The 20,048-nt window shown below is 38.7% G+C and overlaps 3 protein-coding genes across 7 annotated transcripts; 2 read left to right on the top strand and 1 right to left on the bottom strand.

The window, feature by feature from the left end:
- Positions 1 to 599: 599 nt before the first annotated feature.
- Positions 600 to 4,515, bottom strand: LOC145237661 (uncharacterized; the record flags this gene model as incomplete). Its single annotated transcript, XM_080100606.1, has 2 exons — positions 600 to 4,006; positions 4,246 to 4,515. Coding segments are annotated over 2 exons (444 nt in total), but the record flags the coding sequence as incomplete, so codon positions are not given.
- Positions 4,516 to 5,035: 520 nt separating this feature from the next.
- Positions 5,036 to 8,702, top strand: LOC145237659 (uncharacterized). The gene is made up of 2 exons (XM_080100605.1): positions 5,036 to 5,095; positions 6,558 to 8,702. Exons 1-2 carry the CDS (start codon positions 5,036 to 5,038, stop codon positions 8,196 to 8,198), a joined length of 1,701 nt encoding a protein of 566 aa, XP_079956731.1. The 3' UTR covers positions 8,199 to 8,702.
- A 5,558-nt stretch (positions 8,703 to 14,260) lies between these two features.
- Positions 14,261 to 18,962, top strand: LOC145239268 (uncharacterized). 5 transcript variants are annotated; one of them, XR_013862266.1, is made up of 8 exons: positions 14,330 to 15,068; positions 15,143 to 15,163; positions 15,524 to 15,704; positions 15,784 to 15,849; positions 15,914 to 15,995; positions 16,415 to 16,499; positions 16,807 to 16,928; positions 17,873 to 18,962. XR_013862266.1 is itself a non-coding variant. In XM_080102573.1 (5 exons), the coding sequence occupies exons 1-4, from the start codon at positions 14,946 to 14,948 to the stop codon at positions 16,453 to 16,455; spliced, it is 312 nt and encodes a 103-aa protein (XP_079958699.1). In that variant the 5' UTR covers positions 14,261 to 14,945; the 3' UTR covers positions 16,456 to 16,499; positions 17,873 to 18,962. The 5 variants fall into 5 exon arrangements, 1 of the variants encoding a protein (XP_079958699.1); XR_013862265.1 differs by lacking the exon at positions 15,143 to 15,163 and having other exon boundaries at positions 14,331 to 15,068; XR_013862263.1 differs by lacking the exons at positions 15,143 to 15,163; positions 15,524 to 15,704 and having other exon boundaries at positions 14,262 to 15,068.
- Positions 18,963 to 20,048: the final 1,086 nt, after the last annotated feature.

Genomic DNA, 20,048 nt, shown 5'->3' with positions numbered 1-20,048 from the left:
CTCTTCACTAAAAACTTGTTCTGTTTTAAATTAGGAAAATATGAAGCCAATGCACCACATTTTTTATGTCGTCGTACATAATCTGATAGAGTTGAGCGATTAACTCCGTGCTCAATGGCACTCTGTCTGTACGAGTATCCATCTTCAATAACTGCCAAAACAGCTTTTTTCATTTGGTCGCTTGAATCATACTCTCCTGTCGTCTTTCTTTCAAACGTTCTTACCATATTTTTATGATCTGAAACTATTGTGAGCATACAATATAATACACTTACTTCAACCGGGGATACGTCGGACATGTTGTCCAAACACGTGACGACATAAAAAAGCAAAAACATGGCCGGCTGTTTACCTCCTCAAAATAAACGTTTGCTTATTAAAGTGTTGCTTCTAACTACGACTTCAACCACAAAAGAATTACTTTCGGCTACCAGCAACCAAACTATACCACAACCAATAATTAAAGTATATATTTTAAAAAGTATATATTTCTGTTAAACTAACTTTTTTTTATTTTTACTGATCGGTTGAACTACACATGCTCCCAAACAGTATGCTGCTTTGTAATGGAAGCATAAAGATTTGTTAAAAATGATATCACAATGCTCCACTGTGACGTCGTGTACCTGGACCGAACTATCCCCGCGTCCGAACTATCCCCGGTCTCCCCTATTCGTTAAATTGCTTATAGAAACGTCAAATGTAACATGGCTGGAAGCCGTTTAAGACGGTAGAGCTACTAACACCATGACGAGAATCACACCCAAAAGTCGATTTGGTTATACAGACGAATCCGGTTAATCGCATACCGGTTAATCGCATAATCCGTTTAATTGCATCACAATTAAAAATCCCAAACCGTCGCCCATCGTTTGTTAAGAAAATCGTCCGGTTAATCGCATACCGGTTTATCGCATAAACCGGATATTCGCATCGATTTTCCACGAAATATGCGATTAACCGGATTGATGATCTCTATGTGAAAGTCGAACAGCCCGAGTATTTGGAATAAAAAACGACGATATGATAGTAAAATCCTCCGGAGGTAATGTACGCGAAAAAGACGTAGATGCATTTTTGTATTCCACACCAAATAACGCGTTTAACGTTGAAAATGACACGTCTCGACCATAAAATATTTTGGAAAAGTTATTAGAAGATTAAATCGGCGTTCAGTGTACCGCTGTGCGATAACAAGGAGTCGTTATCTCAAAGCCGTGCACATTGATCCTTTTTTATTGGCTTATCTAATCGCCAATAGTTTAAATCAAGCGTTTAAATAAAGAGTTCAACGTGTTAAAATTACGAAACTGGTGTTCCGGCAAAGACGCTGATTGCAATTTCTTACTAAGTGCGAACTGCACCAAATTCGAAGTGGTAAACTGTATTGAAATTTAAACAAGGTTAAATGTAAAACAAATGTTTAAAAATGTTTTCTGTTATATTGTTCATGACCCGCCAAACACGTAATGGTTGTAAAAAATGTTAGATCGCAAGTAATCACACGATGTTGTTTAGATTCACGTAGTTGGTAACGTGCCAATGATTGCCATATTTTGTCTTCTGTTCGTGACCTTGCGCAACTTATCAGGTAAAGCACCGATTAAGAGAGGCATTTCTTCCTCTAGTCTAGTATTTGTTGCTGCTTTAAATTTTTGAAGCAGCGATCACACGTTGATCACGTGACAGTCACGCTAATCTTGCAGCTGCAGTTTTGCTGAGTAAGCTAGAAAGTAGCGCCACAATCTGAGTCGTTAAAGTTTTGCTAAAATCAAATATTCTTTTTGTCAATTGGATAATGGGTTATAATAGAAACTGATGCAGCTCGCCTTAGTGTCCTTGCGCTGTAGAATGTGCCAAAGTTTTAAGTTTAACTAGGTTTCGGTCGTGTACTTGCGGGTTTGGGCTTGTTTACAAATATGCACCTAGCACTTTGCCGCTTAACGCGTTGGTTTGAACTAGAAAACGAAATAGGTTAGAAACAACAGGCCATTTTACGTGTATATTAGGCGAGAGGCCTGGCACATTTATATAGAAAACTACCCAAAACAAGACTAAAACGTCATAAACCGTCTTCATGGGGAAGTTCCCAAATTTAAATGTTGGGCCGCTTAGCTACGATGCGATGTAACATATCTTTTCAAATAAACCTGACTGCAAGAGAAAGCACAAATCAAGCGAACTGTGGCGTGTGAGCCAATTAAGGGTGTGTGTGTGCGTTTCTACTGTTTCTTTAACACACTTCGGCGATTGCACCATAGCCAAGACAGTTAGGAAGCATGACGTCATGTATTGCGCTGAGAGAAGCAATTTTTTGAATTCTCGGCAACAAAAGAGAGAAAATACTGCTCCGTTGCCATAGTTGAGCGTCAAGGCAACTTTGTTTCAGCTGGGGAAGTGAAAATGAGCACTTTTGTTAACGACGTGTACTGTTTATGTAGCAACCGGATTATCGCATAATCCGGTTAATCGCATCAAATATCCTTGGCAAATCGATGATGCGATTAACCGGATTCGTCTGTATCTCCAAAAATGCTAACGGTTAGGGCTATTAGGGTCGGGGTAAGGTATTAGCACTTAAAATTCAATAAAACTAACCCAAAAAATTAGTTACTAATGCAAAAATTTTATGTAATTATTTCCCAACCCAACCCATTTATAGCCGCTAAATAAAAATTCAGCTCTTTACGCCCCCTTGTGAGAGCGAATCTCCCGAGGTTGTTATTTGCGTTATGGTGTTAGTAGCTCTACCGGTTTCTGCAGGCAGTTTAAGACGTGGTTCCCGTTAACACGTAAGAGAGCGATACAAAGTATATGACCAGTGCGGTGATTAGAAAACAGGTTTAAACAGGTTTAATAGTCAAGCTTGTGTGTAGAAAAAAGGCGAGGTTTGACCGGGGTAATACGTCTCGATAAATGCATGCAAGTAAAATGATTCGAAAAAAGTCCAAAGTCCGATACAGAGTAAACAATTCGTCATCCGTTCGAAAGTCCCCATTAATTTACCTCCTGTATCAGACGTCAATGAAAAGCGTCACCTCTTGTGTTTTGTGATATGCCACGCCCCTTCCACGCCTTGGTTCAAAGCAGTGATAAGTGCTGTCTATTTCGTTACTGAAGTGTACGTTTGCGTGCCTAAAATGAGTGAACGAGGAATACTATGGTCTGAAGAAGAAGTCACAAAATTAATTGTTTGGAGTGCGGAGGAGGTTCATCTCATGATTTCAACGGCAAAGGGCCATAAGAAGGTGTTTCAAAAAATTGCATTGGGTCTACATGTGTGTAACTCAATGAGTTAAAAAGGAAGTCTTGATTGAGCTGTACACGTCTTCGTTTTTGTTTAGTAAGAATCCAAAATAAATTTACACTTGAAAACCTTCCACTTAAATCCATGTTTATTCCTTTTTATGAAAATGAAATGCATTTAAATAAAGTCTACGAACTTTTTCAAGCATGAACTGCACAGTTCATTTAAATTCTAATCTGCCATTGCCGAAAATCAAATAAAACTGGCGATAGTAGTAAGTTTTTTCAACAACATCAGGTTTGAAACCACACTTTTGTCTCATCGCGAAACCTCTCTTCAGACGTCAAAACCTGTCGTCCACACCAGCAAAAAACGCGATGCCTAGTCGCGAAAACCGTCTAGTATGAACGACGTTTTTTGCTCAGTGTGAACGCGCGGGGCATGAACACCAGGTACGAAACCACGGGACGGTGCCTCTGTGTGAACGCGGCCTAAGTTTGACAATGATGTCAGTTTTAATCAATTTCTTACAGATAAAAGCGTGTAAATATTTTATTGTTTCTAGAAAACAATTTGAAAGTTAATTTACAGGCGACAGAACGGCAGAGGGTATGGCCAATTCTCGGGAATTGTGTACATCCCGGTAGACCCAGAATATGTAGGTTCCACACGCCATACGATACCAGGGTTGTTGCGAGGATAGCCGCTAGCCCATCGTGTATAAACACTTCCACCTGTGGAGCTCACAGCATTTCCATTCTAAACTAATAAACGTTGATTGGCAACAACATGAAACCAGCCAATCTATTCGTAAACAGGCTTACTAAAATTATTCGTTTATACTAAACATCTAATTAAACAATTATCAAAGTTAAACAATTATCGCATTCACGCTGCTCTGATTTTACCTATTTTATCAATTTAAATTTTTGTGTTTGTTTTTGTTAACATTGCTTCCTTCTCAGTAAATTGCCGCTTGTAAGAAATGAAACACTCACCGTGTAACTTGATGCCAACCACACTTGAACAGAGTCGAATGTCGGTTGATCAACGAACATCAGCCAAGCTTTTTGAATGTACTTGCTTAACACGTCGTATTGTTCTTTAGTCTCTATGTCAACCAATGTGGCTCCGTAAGAACGACAAACATTTGCAGCTGCCGACTTTCCACCGTGAACATTGTATGTTGCAACAATCCACGGTAGCCAGTAGCAATGACCACTGTACACGACTCCTGTGCATTTTCTTTGTTCTGCAAATAGAAAGAAAATTCATCTTTACAAATAATTATTTTGTTAGAGTAGCGAAATTATTGGTCTGTTTGTGTCAATGTTGTTGCAACTGCGCTAAATTTAAGGTAATTCGACTTTTAGAGGAGGTTTATTTGCACGATATTGCGCCAAACGATCAATGATGGTTACTAGCTTCAATTGTTAATTGTTTATGACGTCAAATGTAATTGTTATTCAGTAAATGCTTTTTGATTGTTGCGCACAATGCGATTGTGTTACAATGGCTGTTGAATGCTTTAGTGATAATTACTAGATACAAAGCTGATTCAGGTTAACAAATATTTCTTCATCAAATATTAGGGCATACAAATATATGATATTATAACTCCAAACGTATCTAAACGAATTTTGAAAGACTAAAATGCAATTTACACCTTAAACAATTATAGAGTTAAATAATTAAATAATATAAAAGTTGAATTCCGTATTTACTCGATTATAAGCCGCATTTTGTGACGTTAGGTAATATTGTTCAACAAAGCTTCGGTATGTTGATATGAAGTACAACTATTTGTCAACGATTGCTGGCCACGCTAATGGTTCTACCCAGCAGAGCGTATGTTGACGTGTAAAGCCAACATGTAAGGTAGAGCTACTAACACAGGAACTCACAGACAGGTCTGATAATTTCCAAAAGTTGGCGCAAGGGAACAAATGTTTTTACTGTGGCGATAATTGCTGAATCAGCAAATGTCTGAAATGATTAAAGCTAATTTTCCGTTGTGCCACCTTTTGAAATTAGCAGACCTGTCTGTGAGTTCCTGTGTTAGTAGATTTTTCAGCATAAAAAAAAAATTTTGAACGTGAAATAAAACAAAAAGCAGGGGTGTGGAAATAATATCAGTATGAAAAATATGTATGCGGCCTTTGATCATATGTTGCACAACTGCAGGGTGAAAACTTTATGTAGCGCGGCTTACAATCCAATAAATACGACATTTGGTTTTGGTGCAAACGTGAAAACTTCATCACTGTAGCGATGTATAATCAATGTATAATAACTCGAAATTTGAGAGGACTGTCTCAACTGCCAACAGAATCAGTCAGTAAATTAGAAAGTAGGAATATATATATTTCGCCTAATAATGGCATCATCAGTTCCTGAAAAACGCAATAGATCAACACCAAAATATCAAGAATGTAAAACAAACACAATGTTCTAAGCAACTCAACAACGCGAGTGTCGCCAAACACAAAATCGTTAAAAACCTTGCAAACCCAGCAACGCCTGGAAAGCCTAAAGGTAACACCTGTGAAAAGCTGGCAAGACCTACACCGTGGACAAAAGTAAAGAGAAAAAGGGGGGTGGCAAAAAGAAACCAAGGCGCTCGCAACTAAAAGCCGATAAAACGATAAAAAAGATAAAATGAAGATAAAATTAAAAATTAAACTGCCGTAAACCGTACCCAAAGGCCGTGCAATAACTGACCACAGACACACACAAGTCACACACAAGTATGAAACACGATCACGAAAATTATCGAATCTTGGGCAGCAACATATTTTGAATATTAAGCGTTGCGCCAGTAAGTTTCAGCCATTTGGCTTCGCAGTGATCCAAACGATCAACATTGGGTTGCTCCACAAAGGTGACCGTAAAACATTCCGCGATATCTGGTCTCTTCATAAATATATCGTGGTGGTGGATGGCGAAGTGATGGCCCAGCGAGGCGTTGTCATTGTCACCGCTGGTTTTAAACGTGTTCCACACTGTTCTATGGCCAGACCAACGGGTAGAAAATTTGTTTTTAGTTTGGCCCACGTATCTGCTGTTACAAATCCTGCAAGTGGCCACATAGATGCCAAAATTGCTGCAATCCAGGGACTGCCTCAGGGCAATTGTTCTATCGTCTATGCAAAGTTTGTGTTCAGTAGACACCATAGATGTATGTGTACCGTAATGTCCGCATAAAGCACATCTTCCGCAGGGAGCCGATTTAGCAATGACCCCCTGGCTATAATGGGCCAGGCGCCTGTAATTAAGTAAATGGTTGCCCAACGTAGGTGGCTTCTTGTAGACAACTCTTGCCTCAGGCACGTGCAGTATCGATAGGATACCTATTCGTCTGCTACAATCCGCAGGGAACACTTTTTGTTCACGCTACACAGCATTGCTGGAACACATCCTGGAGCCCATCAGCCAAAGATACTGCTCGTGCAAAGTAAACGAGTTCTGCCAAGACAGTCAACATTATTTAAAAGAATTGATCAAATGGCAAAAATGTATAGCACAGTCTGGTTCGAAAAAATCATCAGAATTGTATGTTGTAGCAGCCGACGTAGTTGCATTGTACCCAAGCGTCGGCAAAGATCTTATCCAGCGTTCTATTACCGACGCATTACAGGGACAATCCGATTTTGACGACAACGGTCGCAAGTGCCTGGTTGATTTTACAATGTACACGCTCGATGCTGTTGTTGTCCAATATGGCGATGCCCTTTACAGTCAACAAAAGGGCATCATTACAGGTGACAACCACTCAGTCTCTATTGCCAACATCGCAATGCATTTTATCATTAAGTCCATCACGGCTACCTTGAAGCGGGCTGAAGTGTTTAAACGTTACATCGACGACATCATTTGGGTCTCATCCGGGATCAAAACCACATCCCACATACGTTCAAAGTTGCAGTACGCCTTTGCTAGGGAAGGCCTCAATCTTACCTTCCGCGTTCTCGATCCGAGAGATGACAATGGAAGAGTCGAGTTTTTAGATGTAGACCACGTACATTCGTCATCGTCACCCTGTGGGTTTGTAACACAGGACCACGTGAAGGCAACGGCGACAGACAGATGTTTTCTACATGGCACTTCACACCACCCCAGGCATATCTACCGCGCTGTTGTTTTGGGAGAAGCGTCTCGCTTAAGAAGGCTTAACGAAAAGGATGACGATTTTAAAGCGAGTTTGCTGCGGCTCACGGTTAAATGCAAGAAATCCGCGTTTCCAGACTCCATCATCAGCATTTGCATAGAGACTGCAAAAAGCTGGAAAGACAGGTTCAAACCTCCATCGACAACCCGCAGCACGGAAGTAGTCCCCTGGGCAACGTCGTTTCCCAGGCTCCTTCGCTTGACCAAAAAAGAACAAACACTAAAGCCTGAGGCAAGAGTTGTCTACAAGAAGCCACCTACGTTGGGCAACCATTTACTTAATTACAGGCGCCTGGCCCATTATAGCCAGGGGGTCATTGCTAAATCGGCTCCCTGCGGAAGATGTGCTTTATGCGGACATTACGGTACACATACATCTATGGTGTCTACTGAACACAAACTTTGCATAGACGATAGAACAATTGCCCTGAGGCAGTCCCTGGATTGCAGCAATTTTGGCATCTATGTGGCCACTTGCAGGATTTGTAACAGCAGATACGTGGGCCAAACTAAAAACAAATTTTCTACCCGTTGGTCTGGCCATAGAACAGTGTGGAACACGTTTAAAACCAGCGGTGACAATGACAACGCCTCGCTGGGCCATCACTTCGCCATCCACCACCACGATATATTTATGAAGAGACCAGATATCGCGGAATGTTTTACGGTCACCTTTGTGGAGCAACCCAATGTTGATCGTTTGGATCACTGCGAAGCCAAATGGCTGAAACTTACTGGCGCAACGCTTAATATTCAAAATATGTTGCTGCCCAAGATTCGATAATTTTCGTGATCGTGTTTCATACTTGTGTGTGTCTGTGGTCAGTTATTGCACGGCCTTTGGGTACGGTTTACGGCAGTTTAATTTTTAATTTTATCTTCATTTTATCTTTTTTATCGTTTTATCGGCTTTTAGTTGCGAGCGCCTTGGTTTCTTTTTGCCACCCCCCTTTTTCTCTTTACTTTTGTCCACGGTGTAGGTCTTGCCAGCTTTTCACAGGTGTTACCTTTAGGCTTTCCAGGCGTTGCTGGGTTTGCAAGGTTTTTAACGATTTTGTGTTTGGCGACACTCGCGTTGTTGAGTTGCTTAGAACATTGTGTTTGTTTTACATTCTTGATATTTTGGTGTTGATCTATTGCGTTTTTCAGGAACTGATGATGCCATTATTAGGCGAAATATATATTCCTACTTTCTAATTTACTGACTGATTCTGTTGGCAGTTGAGACAGTCCTCTCAAATTTCGAGTCTTTTAACAATTTGCACAGTTATCGTCGGTATGCATGGCGGCTGTTGGAGGTTTAGATATTGCCCATCCACGACAATTTCCAATGTATAATAATTATTACATACTTGGTTACTTTCTTTTTATAGCATTTTAACAGCATTTCTTCTACCAACTTATTTAGATGCATTTTGTTAAATAGAAATTATTCAATCAATTGGCTTCATTTAGTTTTGTAAATATTTTTTTCATTAAAGCAAACATTTTGTTGTCTATTTCATAACTATGTAATTCTAATTCGGACTATAGTTTAATTTATTATGGTATCAACAACAGAAAACATTAGCTGGAAGTCTTACCATTAATTATTTCACGTATACGATTGTCGATTCTGGTCCAGTTCACTAATGATTGGGCTCCGACCGCCCCAGGTTGACCTTGCTCACGACAAACCAAATATTTTTGCTGGTGGTCGCCATGACAATATGACGCACCAATGATTGTCAAGAGGATAAAAAGGTTAGTTAACAAGTACATTCTGCCCGAAGATTAAAAGCAACTGATTTGTTTGTGTGACTTCAAGGCATGGCATATATAATGGGCAAATGTGCCTCAAGAAAAAAAGGCTCCTTTTTCTAAAGCGGCTCTCGTGCTGTCACCATGGCAACCAATGCTGAAGAAATCGCTTTTTTCGAATACTCGCATTGTCGGTGTTCGTTCCATGACGTCAGTGCATTTTGGAAAAAGAGCCTGTGAATATCTTCGACAAAGCGACGCCAGTCTTCAACACTGCAAAAAAATATCGAAATATATATTGTGTTTCTGGGTATTTTGCAATTAAACGCTACTGCAAGTTAAATCGTCATGTGGACTGTAACAAAAACTATTGGTGATATTTTAAAGTTGTGTAAATGATGGGAAAATATTCCAGTATGTCGTAATCTGCGGAAAATGACTTAAATATAATAAGCCAATCAATAAAACTAGTTTGAAACATTCCCACGATTTAATTGGTTCCGTTAAAAGAGCATTTGTACATTTTTTAGTTTTAGAAAAAAATGTGATAACTTACATAAGTTCCGTCCTTCTAAAATTTTCACTAAATATGTACTCACTTCAGAATTTCAAGGGACAAGCTTTCCTCTTGCCTCATCCGAACCAGTGCCCGTGTATTGTTACATTATTATTGTTTTATTGGTAGCATAATGCTCATAAATATTTATCATGAACACAAAAAATGGATTTTACCCTCACTCTTAGTAATGTAGATAAAGTTAATGAACATAATATTGTTGAAAAAACATTCTCTGCTTGGTTTGATCTAAGCAACAAGTAAACCACAAATAAGCCAGGAATTGTTGCACCACCTTCAGGGGTAAACATGAGTTGCAAAGGACGCGGTAACAAACAGTGACTTGCTTCATGTCAAACTGACACGTGAGAACCGATTGTTGGTTCGGGGAAAAACTTATTTATTGCAAAGTCCGCTTCGTTCCCAGGAACCCAGTGGGAAATGTTGGCCTTGTAAATAGCTCGTGTCGAAAAAACAGCGCAAATTTTCCACATTGAAAATGTCGTCAAAAACATATGTGCTGCTTTGGGCTCATTAAAAGTTACAATGCTGCATCCGAAAACGTCATAATATCTGGTACGGAAACAATGTTGATCTGTGGCCCATGCCCATGACGCCAAAGCGACGTCAGCTTTCCAACTTGCAAATGCCGGCCAAACTTTTGTGCTGCTTTGGGCTGATTAATAGTCTCAATGCTGCATTCGAAAACGTCATAATATCTGGTACGGAAACAATGTTGATCTGTCTTCCCATATCCATGACGCCAAAGCGACGCCAGTTTCCACATTGCAAATGCCGGCCAAACTTTTGTGCTGCTTTGGGCTATTTAATAGTACCAATGCTGCATCCGAAAACGTCATAATACCGGGCACGGAAATGAGTGGTGAATGTTAATGGTTGTTTCCATGCCCGTGTCGACAAAACAGCGCCAGTCTTGTGACGCGCAAAACACTTCGCTGCTTTTGGTATTTTGCAAGTTCACACTGCTACAAACAGACTCAAATCTTTCTGTTAAAAAATATTGAATTTGTTTCATTAACACGCTTTGCTTCTGAAAGTATTTTATAAAAACTTATAGGACCGTTTCAATTCATTTAACACAGTCCAGACTCTCAACCCGTGGCGACGAGTTTGAAATGTTTCGACGCAACATTGATAAAAACAAGTTTAATTTATAAACTTGAAACAAGGCAGATATTTTTTCTCGTAAAAACATATTTGGCGCCTCACGATCTTGGCAAATAACGTTAATTAGAAGTTTAAAAAATGATCGGAAACTTTTTTGACTCAACCGAGTTTAGCCACCTAGCGGAATTAGTTTGCGGTGTCTTCGGAAATTTGAAACGACGCACCAGGGTGTCGCGATGTACAGTTTGAGAAGCGCAGCTCTGCACCTATTGCGAGTACAGATACATCCCAGGGGTTATAATGACTTTACATCAAAACTCCATAAGTATCAGTTCAAGTATCCAAGATTTGCCTGATATTAAACAGTTGGTACAATATGCAACGAATGTAGTTGGTTAAAATTATAAATGGACTCCAACACAAGTACTTACTTAGGGTTTTGAATTTCTTTTCATTAAATACTCATTTCATTAAATAACAAATAAATTACATTACGCCAGGCCCGTAAAGGCTAATAAGCCAGTCACCAAGCATTCACCATCATAAGGCAAGACGTAGGCTAGAAAAAAATCTAACCTGCGGCGGGATTCGAACCTCTCCGACTTAACGAATAAGTTTTAGATTTTGTTACAGTTTTTGAGGAGTATTTTTACTGTAACTTGTAAAGTCCACAAGGCAATATAGGTTCACTTACCACTACAAATGTTTGCTTGCACATATAGCTTCGCCCAAAACTGAACGTAATGTTACCAAAAAACACCAGAAAAAAACAGCAATCAAGCAATTAGGTTATCGAGGTACAGAAAATATACCCGCCGAGTTTGAAGGATCTGTTTTCAAACCACTTGAAACCAAAGATGGTAGTACGGTTGATTAACTGGTCATTTTTATTTAATTTCTAGGCCCTTTTTTTTATTTAATTCTATATTCAAAGGATATTGCAGCTTTACAATTCACTCAAACTTTCAGTTGTCTATTATTTCACAACAATGCCGTTGTACTAAAACCAGGAATCATTCAAAGGATATTGCAGCTTTACAATTCACTCAAACTTTCAGTTGTCTATTATTTCACAACAATGCCGTTGTACTAAACCAGGAATCATTGGCACGCAGAAAAAATCACTAAATATGGCTTTACCTAGGGTTGCCATACGTCAGGATTTTCCCTGACATGTCGGGGAATTTAGTGTTTAAATCTGCGTCAGGGAGAAATGTTAAAATGTACTTAAAAGTCAGGATTTTAAGAGAAAAAATATATACAATGAAATTAATGAACTAACGGAGAAAGTTTCTAGTAGTTAGCTGCAACCGCTTCTATACCATGAAATGTGAATAGGTAAACTGGCGGTGCGCAGGTTAACAAACAAGGTTACTGTTTCGTTTTGCAGTGTGTGTGCGCGCGTAACAATACCTGTTTGTTACTAGATGTTTAACAATACGCGTTAAATACACACACGAAATCCGCGCCTCAAGAAAACACAGCATTCGATGATTTGCTTTAACTGTGCACCTAATATGAAGGAACCAACTAACAACAAAAAACCGAATGTCGTGAGACATAACAACATTTTTACAGTGGCATTTTATTTCAAATTTAAAAAGGTCTTTGCGGCTCCCATTGTTTGTTTTTTGTTCTGTGTCAAATTGGTTCGAATGTTTTTTAGAGTGGTAAAGGTTGGCGACCCCTGATATTTGTGCTTATCGTTTCAAGGATAGTAAGAGTAGTGAGCTTAGCCTAATAAACTTAACTAAACAGAATCCTTCGCAGAAAGTTAATTGGCAAGGATCAGAGTATCGTATCTAACGTTTTCTCCAGTCGCTGTCCGTGTGACTTCCGAATATTCTAAATTTATTCCGGAATAGAAGTGTTTAGATCCCAAAAAAGGTTAACGCAGCGGTTCTCAAACTGGGATCTGCGGTCCTTTAGGGCATTTTGCGGGAACCGCGAAAAGGTGGAAGTAGTTATTCTTATTCGGCGTCAGTTTGTGCTACTGAATCAGTTTAAATCAAAGTGAAAGTGAGAATTGACCATCTCCCTTGCTAAACAATGGCCTTTATTGCATAATAACTAACAAAAATGCAATTGTTCGCGCATAATCGTAATGTTTTTTGTCTTGTCTGTGATGTCAGATTAGATTGCATGTTGTTATGAATCCTGCAATAAACTTTCGTTTTTCTAAAATACACATTCAGGCTTACGCACCGCGAGCCCTCGAAATAATGGCAAAGGGACCGTTTAGAAAAAAAGGACGAAAAATTTTGAGAAAAACTGGGTTAACGCAACCGAGATAAATTTTGTCAGGGATTGTATAAAATATGGCAACCCTAGCTTTGCCTGTCATTGCGGTTACGTCAATTCTCGCTCATTGGCTGCAGTTACACTGTACTTAACGATAACAACAAAAAATCTACATTACCTGGCTTAAAAATATAAACACAAAAGCATTACACAGACTTCTTAGAAGTTTGTTATTGGCGAGCTGTTGTAAGGTTTTTATCTGGGAAACCCCCCACGTTTTGCAGGGAAAACCCCCAATTAGTGGAGAAATATCTTAGTTGCAAATGTATTTTTCATATCATAGAATGGCTTAAATATTTAATTTTCAGCTTAAACGGAATTAGGAAATTTAAACGCATTTTTAACAGATAAAATCTTTTTTCTTGTCAAAGTTATTGAGCATTTTTATGATTTAGCCTGTGGTGCATTGGTTTAAGAATGTCGCATGTAATTTTGATTGACATTAGTGGTGTCAACCGCGCCGCTTGGGCGGCCGCGTAGATTATTGGGGTAATTTTGAACGCACTGCCGCAGGTCTAAAAACTTCTTATGCCGCGTCGATGCCGCACACCGCGCAACTTATTCAATAACTTTTGCTTTGAAAAATAAACATCGACAATATGTACACAAATTTGTTACGTGATTCTGTCATAAAAGACCCAATCAGTTGTGTCCAGATTCCCAAATTCAATTATTCTTAGTTTTTAGAAAAGTTAGTGTTGTATTGTTCAAGTTTGCTTGGAATTTGTAATTTTGTGAAACTGTTGCTGTTTGACCATTGCATGCAAACTTGTAGCTTTTGAAGGTTCAAGGTTTAATGCTGAATGTTTGAAATGCAGATTTAACAACGTGGAGGTTTATGGTACAATAATATATGCGGTGCAGTGCAGTGTCAACATTTTTTTATTTCAAAATTTGCAGTTTCGGTGCAGCTTGCGAACAGCTTGAAATTTTGCGGTGCGAAAAAAATCCCAAAATTTCTGTCCGCGACATCACTAATTGACATTTGTGTATTTTTCGATAATCAGGCGGCAGTCCAAGAACTGAATTGCCCTTTGTCGTTCACGGGATTCGAACCCAGGATACTTCCGGAACGAAACCCGATCAGGTTTTGTGTATGGGTCAGGCGCGCCAGGCCATTCGGCCAAGTTCCCGCCCAAATTTTGATTGACATTTGTGTTTGTTACTGAAAATCAGAAAAAACTTCTAAAAACGGTTGTATTTGTTTTTTATGTCTTATTACGAGCCGTGCGAACACAACACTATTCACTGTGAATCAGAAAAATGCAAAATATTAGCGATAAGTTAAATAACACCCTACTATATACAATTTTAGCTTTGAAAAATTAACATTTTACTTCTCCAAACACAACATAAACAAATAACAATGTAGTTCTATAGTTTTTTGGTCCAAACGGGTCCGGATTAACCGAGGTTTGCTGTGTTTATCGCTTACCTATCTGGCATTTTTCACCGTTGGTGTATTTGACTTAAACAGGAATTTGATCCGTCCCACTTAACATTTTTAGCTCCGAAAAAATGTTCTAAATGATATTGTTTTTTGATTCTCTGGATACTTCAACATGAACCCCTTCGGTTGGGTCATTTCAACGATCGCACACCCACCGCACTTTGTCTGAATCCACACAAGTACACATATTCGGAACTCGGAATCCACTTCGGCAACGTCACAATGCCAATTATGTGTCTTGTATTGTTTAAATGTAAATCCAAAATGTTCAAATCCAAAATGAGGCCATTCTTTCCAATCTGGGTCTGCTGCTGATGCAAAAAACTGATTGATGCTGGGGAGGCGAGCTTTCATCGATGTTATGTGGCAATTTATATTTTACTTTCCTTGTTTCACCAACAACTTCATGTACAGAGTCCACATTTTTCAATGTAAACCGTTTCTTGGGTCAGGTTTTGCCTTTTACATCCGTCAAACAGGTTCTTATTATTGTATATTATATTTACTGATATATTAGTTACCACTCTAACCATGTGAACTTCTCTACATGAAGACTTCGACCAGAGAGAGATAGGTTTGTACCTTGCTTAAGTTTTCATGAGCCACCCTGGCATGGAACAAACAGTTGAGTCTCTATGGATTGACTCAAAGGGCCGGAACAGTGATACCATGTTGATTAGCAATATTCTAACCTTTACTGTTTCTTTCAGGCAAAGTATTGCACTTATATCATTAGTAATGATAAGTGTTGTAGTTTAGTTTTAAGGTTTTTGTCCTTGCTTATATTCTGTATGCTTACTTTAGTTAAATCCTGGATTTTACTTTTCAAGTTTAATTGTAAAACATGACAAACTAGGCTATATATAAGTGCAAGTAAGCTCTGTACTTTGGTCCAGTCGTGAAAGTGGAGATGATGGTTCAAACCTTTTTACAGAATTGTCTGATGCTGATGCAAAAAACTGATTGATGCTGGGGAGGTGAGCTTCCATCGATGTTATGTGGCAATTTATTATTTTATTTTCCTTCTTTCATCAACAACTTCATGGACAGAGTCCACATTTCTCAATGTAAACCGGTTCTTGGATCAGGTTTTGCCTTTTACATCAGTCAAATAGGTTCTTATTATTGTATATTATATTTAATGATATATTAGTTACCACTCTAACCATGTGAACTTCTATCGTTAAATTTTAGGAATGTAGTCAAGAAACCTTACTCAGGTTTTGTGTTTGCTGCCAGTTATTTCTTACTTCATCTCAGGTGTGTATTGTTTGCGTTAGATGCTGATTTGCTGATCGAAACAAAAACCATTTTGTTTTTGCAGACTTTTCTATTACTTGATGTTATTGTTTTGTATCAATTTGCCATGACTCCACAAATTTTGTGCCTTGCTGCAACTTTGAAAGGTATTTATTGCTTACCATTTGTGTGATCAAATGTAAAAGATTTTTCTCTGCTTAGTGCAGAATTTTCACTGAATTTCTTTGCAGCAATAACAATTTCATATTTTGAAACCAATAGCATTTTTGTTCCAACCTAATATTTATTGCAGCAGAATTTTGTCTTTTGTTTGTATTTGGCAACATCTGTTGTTGTAGAATTTTGCAGGTATTACTATCATAAATGTGTTTTTCGTTTTAGTAGGTTTTGTTTTACAAGTTTACTGTTTATTGCTGGTGTTAGACTTAAGGTAGCATCAAATATATATTTCTATATATGTGCAAAGCTGTCTCCCTGGTTTATCCGAAATGTCTGTTAGTATCTTTTTGCATCATAACAAAATTACTGCCATTTTTAGTTGACTATATTTCCTCTTTTGATTCAGATAACGGTATTACATCATTCAATCAAAAAATACTCCAGTGATGCTGATGACTAATAAACAAGCAACTACACCAATAATTTACAAGGTAATGATTTTGATTTGTTGTTTTCCATGTTAGGAGTATTTAAGTGTAGATGTAAACAAACAGTATATTATCAACTAGTTATGCACCAAACCTGCATTATCAGGGTGGGTCCAAAACTGAATAAACAGTCACAAGTATGAATCATTTTGGCCAATGAAATAGTCACTATATTACATCAACTAGTTTAACAAAATATTTTTTTTAATGTTTCATTTCCGTGAAAATTTATTGTTGAGTTGATTTTACTAGTTTTACTGTGTTGTTGTTTTTGTGTGACAGACTATTTTAGTCAAATCTTTTTTCGTAGATCACAAAAAACATTGTGTTGACTGTCAACAAATTAGTTCTGGAACTAGTGAAACAACCATAAACAGTTTGGATGATTTTGTAAAAACCTAATGGGTGTGAAGGCCTGGATCAAAAACTAAGGTGGGCATTGAGAAAAAGCTAAAGACCAAACTGATTTATAGCTTTGTGGGTGTGGCAAAATACCTTTGAACCCGTTGTTCAAAGCAGTGTTTCCCACTTTTTTTCTGTACCACTACCATAGCCCTAATATTTTTTTACACACCATGACAATCTTTCAAAGTTCTTATGTTTGGCACCTAAAGGGATTTTAATTGCTAATTCCTCTATTCCAGCACCGTTGACCACCATAAAACCACTAGTGACTAGTCTTAATGGTTAATCCAATCAAATCTGTTAATTGGATGACCAAGTTAGTCATAAGTAGAGATGTACCGAATATTCGGTTTGCCGAATTTATTCGGCCGAATCGGCCCCTTTTGCAAAGATTCGGTTTCGGCCGAATCACAACAAATTATTCGGCCGAAACCGAATCGAATCTTTTATGAACCCACATTTAAAGCATTAAACATGTCGTTTCTGCTTAGTATCGTTTTTGCCACAGCAGGCAAAAAAATCAGTTTCATTGTCAGGTTGGAAATCATGCTTGATGCAAGGATAAACCCCATAGAACTAAAACTAGGACGAAACACAACCATTCTGCACTAATTGCCTGGTAGAAAAACTTATGTTTTCATGTCAAATGCGTAGCGTACGACTTCGCGTGACGTCATGAATGATTCGGTTGATTCGGCCGAATTTATTCGGTAAAACCGCCGAATATTCGGTTTCGGCCGAATCAAAATTTCGCCGATTCGGTACATCACTAGTCATAAGTGGCTGTTTTATTTCCATGCAAATAACCAGATTATGCATTCAACCGCTATGCAATTAACCATATTTGTCCGCATGTGCATTTATTATGTTACATTTACAAATTTTTGAACTGACCTTCTTCTAGGATATGTTTTTGGTAAATTTCTATTAGTTTTTATTGTTTTGATTTAACCTTGGCCTTTGCATTTCAGACCATGCACCCTCCAAACTCAATTGATCTTGATGCAAGTGTTGCTCATCTCAGACCAGCATATCTTGCCACAAAGCATAAAGCACAAACCTTACTATGATCGAGCAGTAAAAGACAAATTTTACTACAGATGTAGCAAAACATAACAGAGTAACAAACAATGTCGGGGTTGTTTAGAGCAGGGCTTCTCAAACTGTGGGTCGCAAAATATAGTTTTGGGGTTGCAAAACATCATGTATTATTATGTCAGTGTCACAATAAATGGTATACAGGGGAGTAAATTGATTGTTTAAACATCATTCACGTGTATAGGCTATACCCATCAATGGGTCACCCAGAAATTGTTTTCTAAAATGGGGTCGCAGAACAAAAAAGTTTTAGAAGCCCTGGTTTGGAGGGCCTATTTATATTTACAGCATACACAGACATTTGTAAAAACGTTGGGTTTTGTTAATTTGGTGATCATGTGCGACTTTTTTACGCCAAACTAATTCCACGTAATATCTGTCATTTCATGTGAAAAATAGCGAATTCAAGCTTGTGCTCTTGGTGCCATCTAGCGAGCAGCGTAAAATCTTTGTTATGTTTGTTGTTTCCCCCAAAAATTCTCCACCATGAGTTTTTACCTGACAACGACAAACGCTCCCTGATCTCGTTATTGTAGCGAGTTCATGAACTCACGAAATTCGAGTCTTGTTCCAAGAGAGAAGCGGTTTCGCAAAGAAACAAATCACTCGAGTTCCTTCGCTGACCGAAAGTTATTTCGCTTCGGCAGATTTGTGTCGTAACAATCACTTGCCCCACCCACTGCCACACCTTTTTTGAGAGCACACGTGATCAAAGAACATTTAAACATGGACAATGCTACCAAACGTATTTCCTGCCAGTTTTTCACTTCCAAAACAAAACTTGTAAATGACAATCCGAAGGCATACGCAAGGTGTCGTACGCAAGCACGTAAAACCTGTTAACAACTGATTTGCATCGTATCACTCTAAACTATAGAGGAGTCGGGAGTTTGTTATTGCGGATTGCGAACATTCTGTTGTGCACGTTTGCGTTTGTGGATCGCCAAGAATAATTTGAATTTTGTGTAAAGACAAAATAGAATCAGCAGAAGTAATTAGGTCAGCAGTTAAGGCATTGTCTGTCCATTTTATTTTGGAGCCAAATGGTAACTTATAAGTTACACATCACATTCATACGAACGTTCTACATGTCATTAAGTTATTTTTTAGTTATTTAAACCGTGATGCACAGTTTTTTATTGCTGTATACGTTGGTTTTGTTACAAATATTTATCTAATATTAGTGAGTTGTATTTTGTAAGAGTGAACAAATTGTCTTCGGTTAGAAAGCCCTAATTAATTTACCTCCTGTATTAGACGTCAATGAAAAGCGTCACCTCTTGTGTTTTGTGATATGCCACGCCCCTTCCACGCCTTGGTTCAAAGCAGTGATTTTCAACCTGAGGTTTGCAAACTTCCACGTGGGTCTGTGTGTGGTTTAAGGGTTCGTGTGTACGGAAATACACTTTAAACCAGTGTACGAGTGCATTAGAGTTGATAGCTCACAGTTGATGCGTTGGCGTTGCGACATTTGTGGTGCGTGGTCAGCCGGAAGTGGCGCTGTTGTGACATGTGTAGTGTTAAATACGAGTTGTCTCGGTATAAGCTATAAACCGAGTCACTATAAATGTTCGCTGATGAGTCTCAAGGTTACAACCGTGTCACTACAAATTAGAAAGAGGTATACCACCGTCCTTAACCTCCCAAGCTCCTGGGCTTGTCAGGACCGGAGTCCTGGAAACTCCACACACGTGTCTTGCACTTCGGTTCGTTTGTTTATTGTTCACGAGAAGAGAGAGAGATGGAAGAAGAGAGCTAAAAAAGATCGAAATGAACGAGTGCGGTTTTATATATACCCGGAAAAAGGCGTTAAATCGTACACATGTGCTCTTGCGATTGGCTCTTGCACAATTCCCACACAAAGCAGCGTCCAATCACAGCGCGGTACAAAACATACGGTTAAAGCTCGCAAACACCAGATCACAAAGTCGCCTCTGCATCCTAATTAACTGCGACAGGAAATATTACAAAGTCCGAACACGATTTGTCAATACAGTGGGATTTGGTTGCTATACATTTTAACTTCCTCGCAGCCTTTGAGCTAGCGAG

This window comes from Phallusia mammillata, chromosome 7 (assembly GCF_965637545.1).
Source record: "Phallusia mammillata chromosome 7, kaPhaMamm4.hap1.1, whole genome shotgun sequence".
NCBI lineage: Eukaryota > Metazoa > Chordata > Ascidiacea > Phlebobranchia > Ascidiidae > Phallusia > Phallusia mammillata.
Note: the sequence above shows the minus strand (reverse complement) of the source record. Positions and strands in the feature narration are given on the sequence as shown.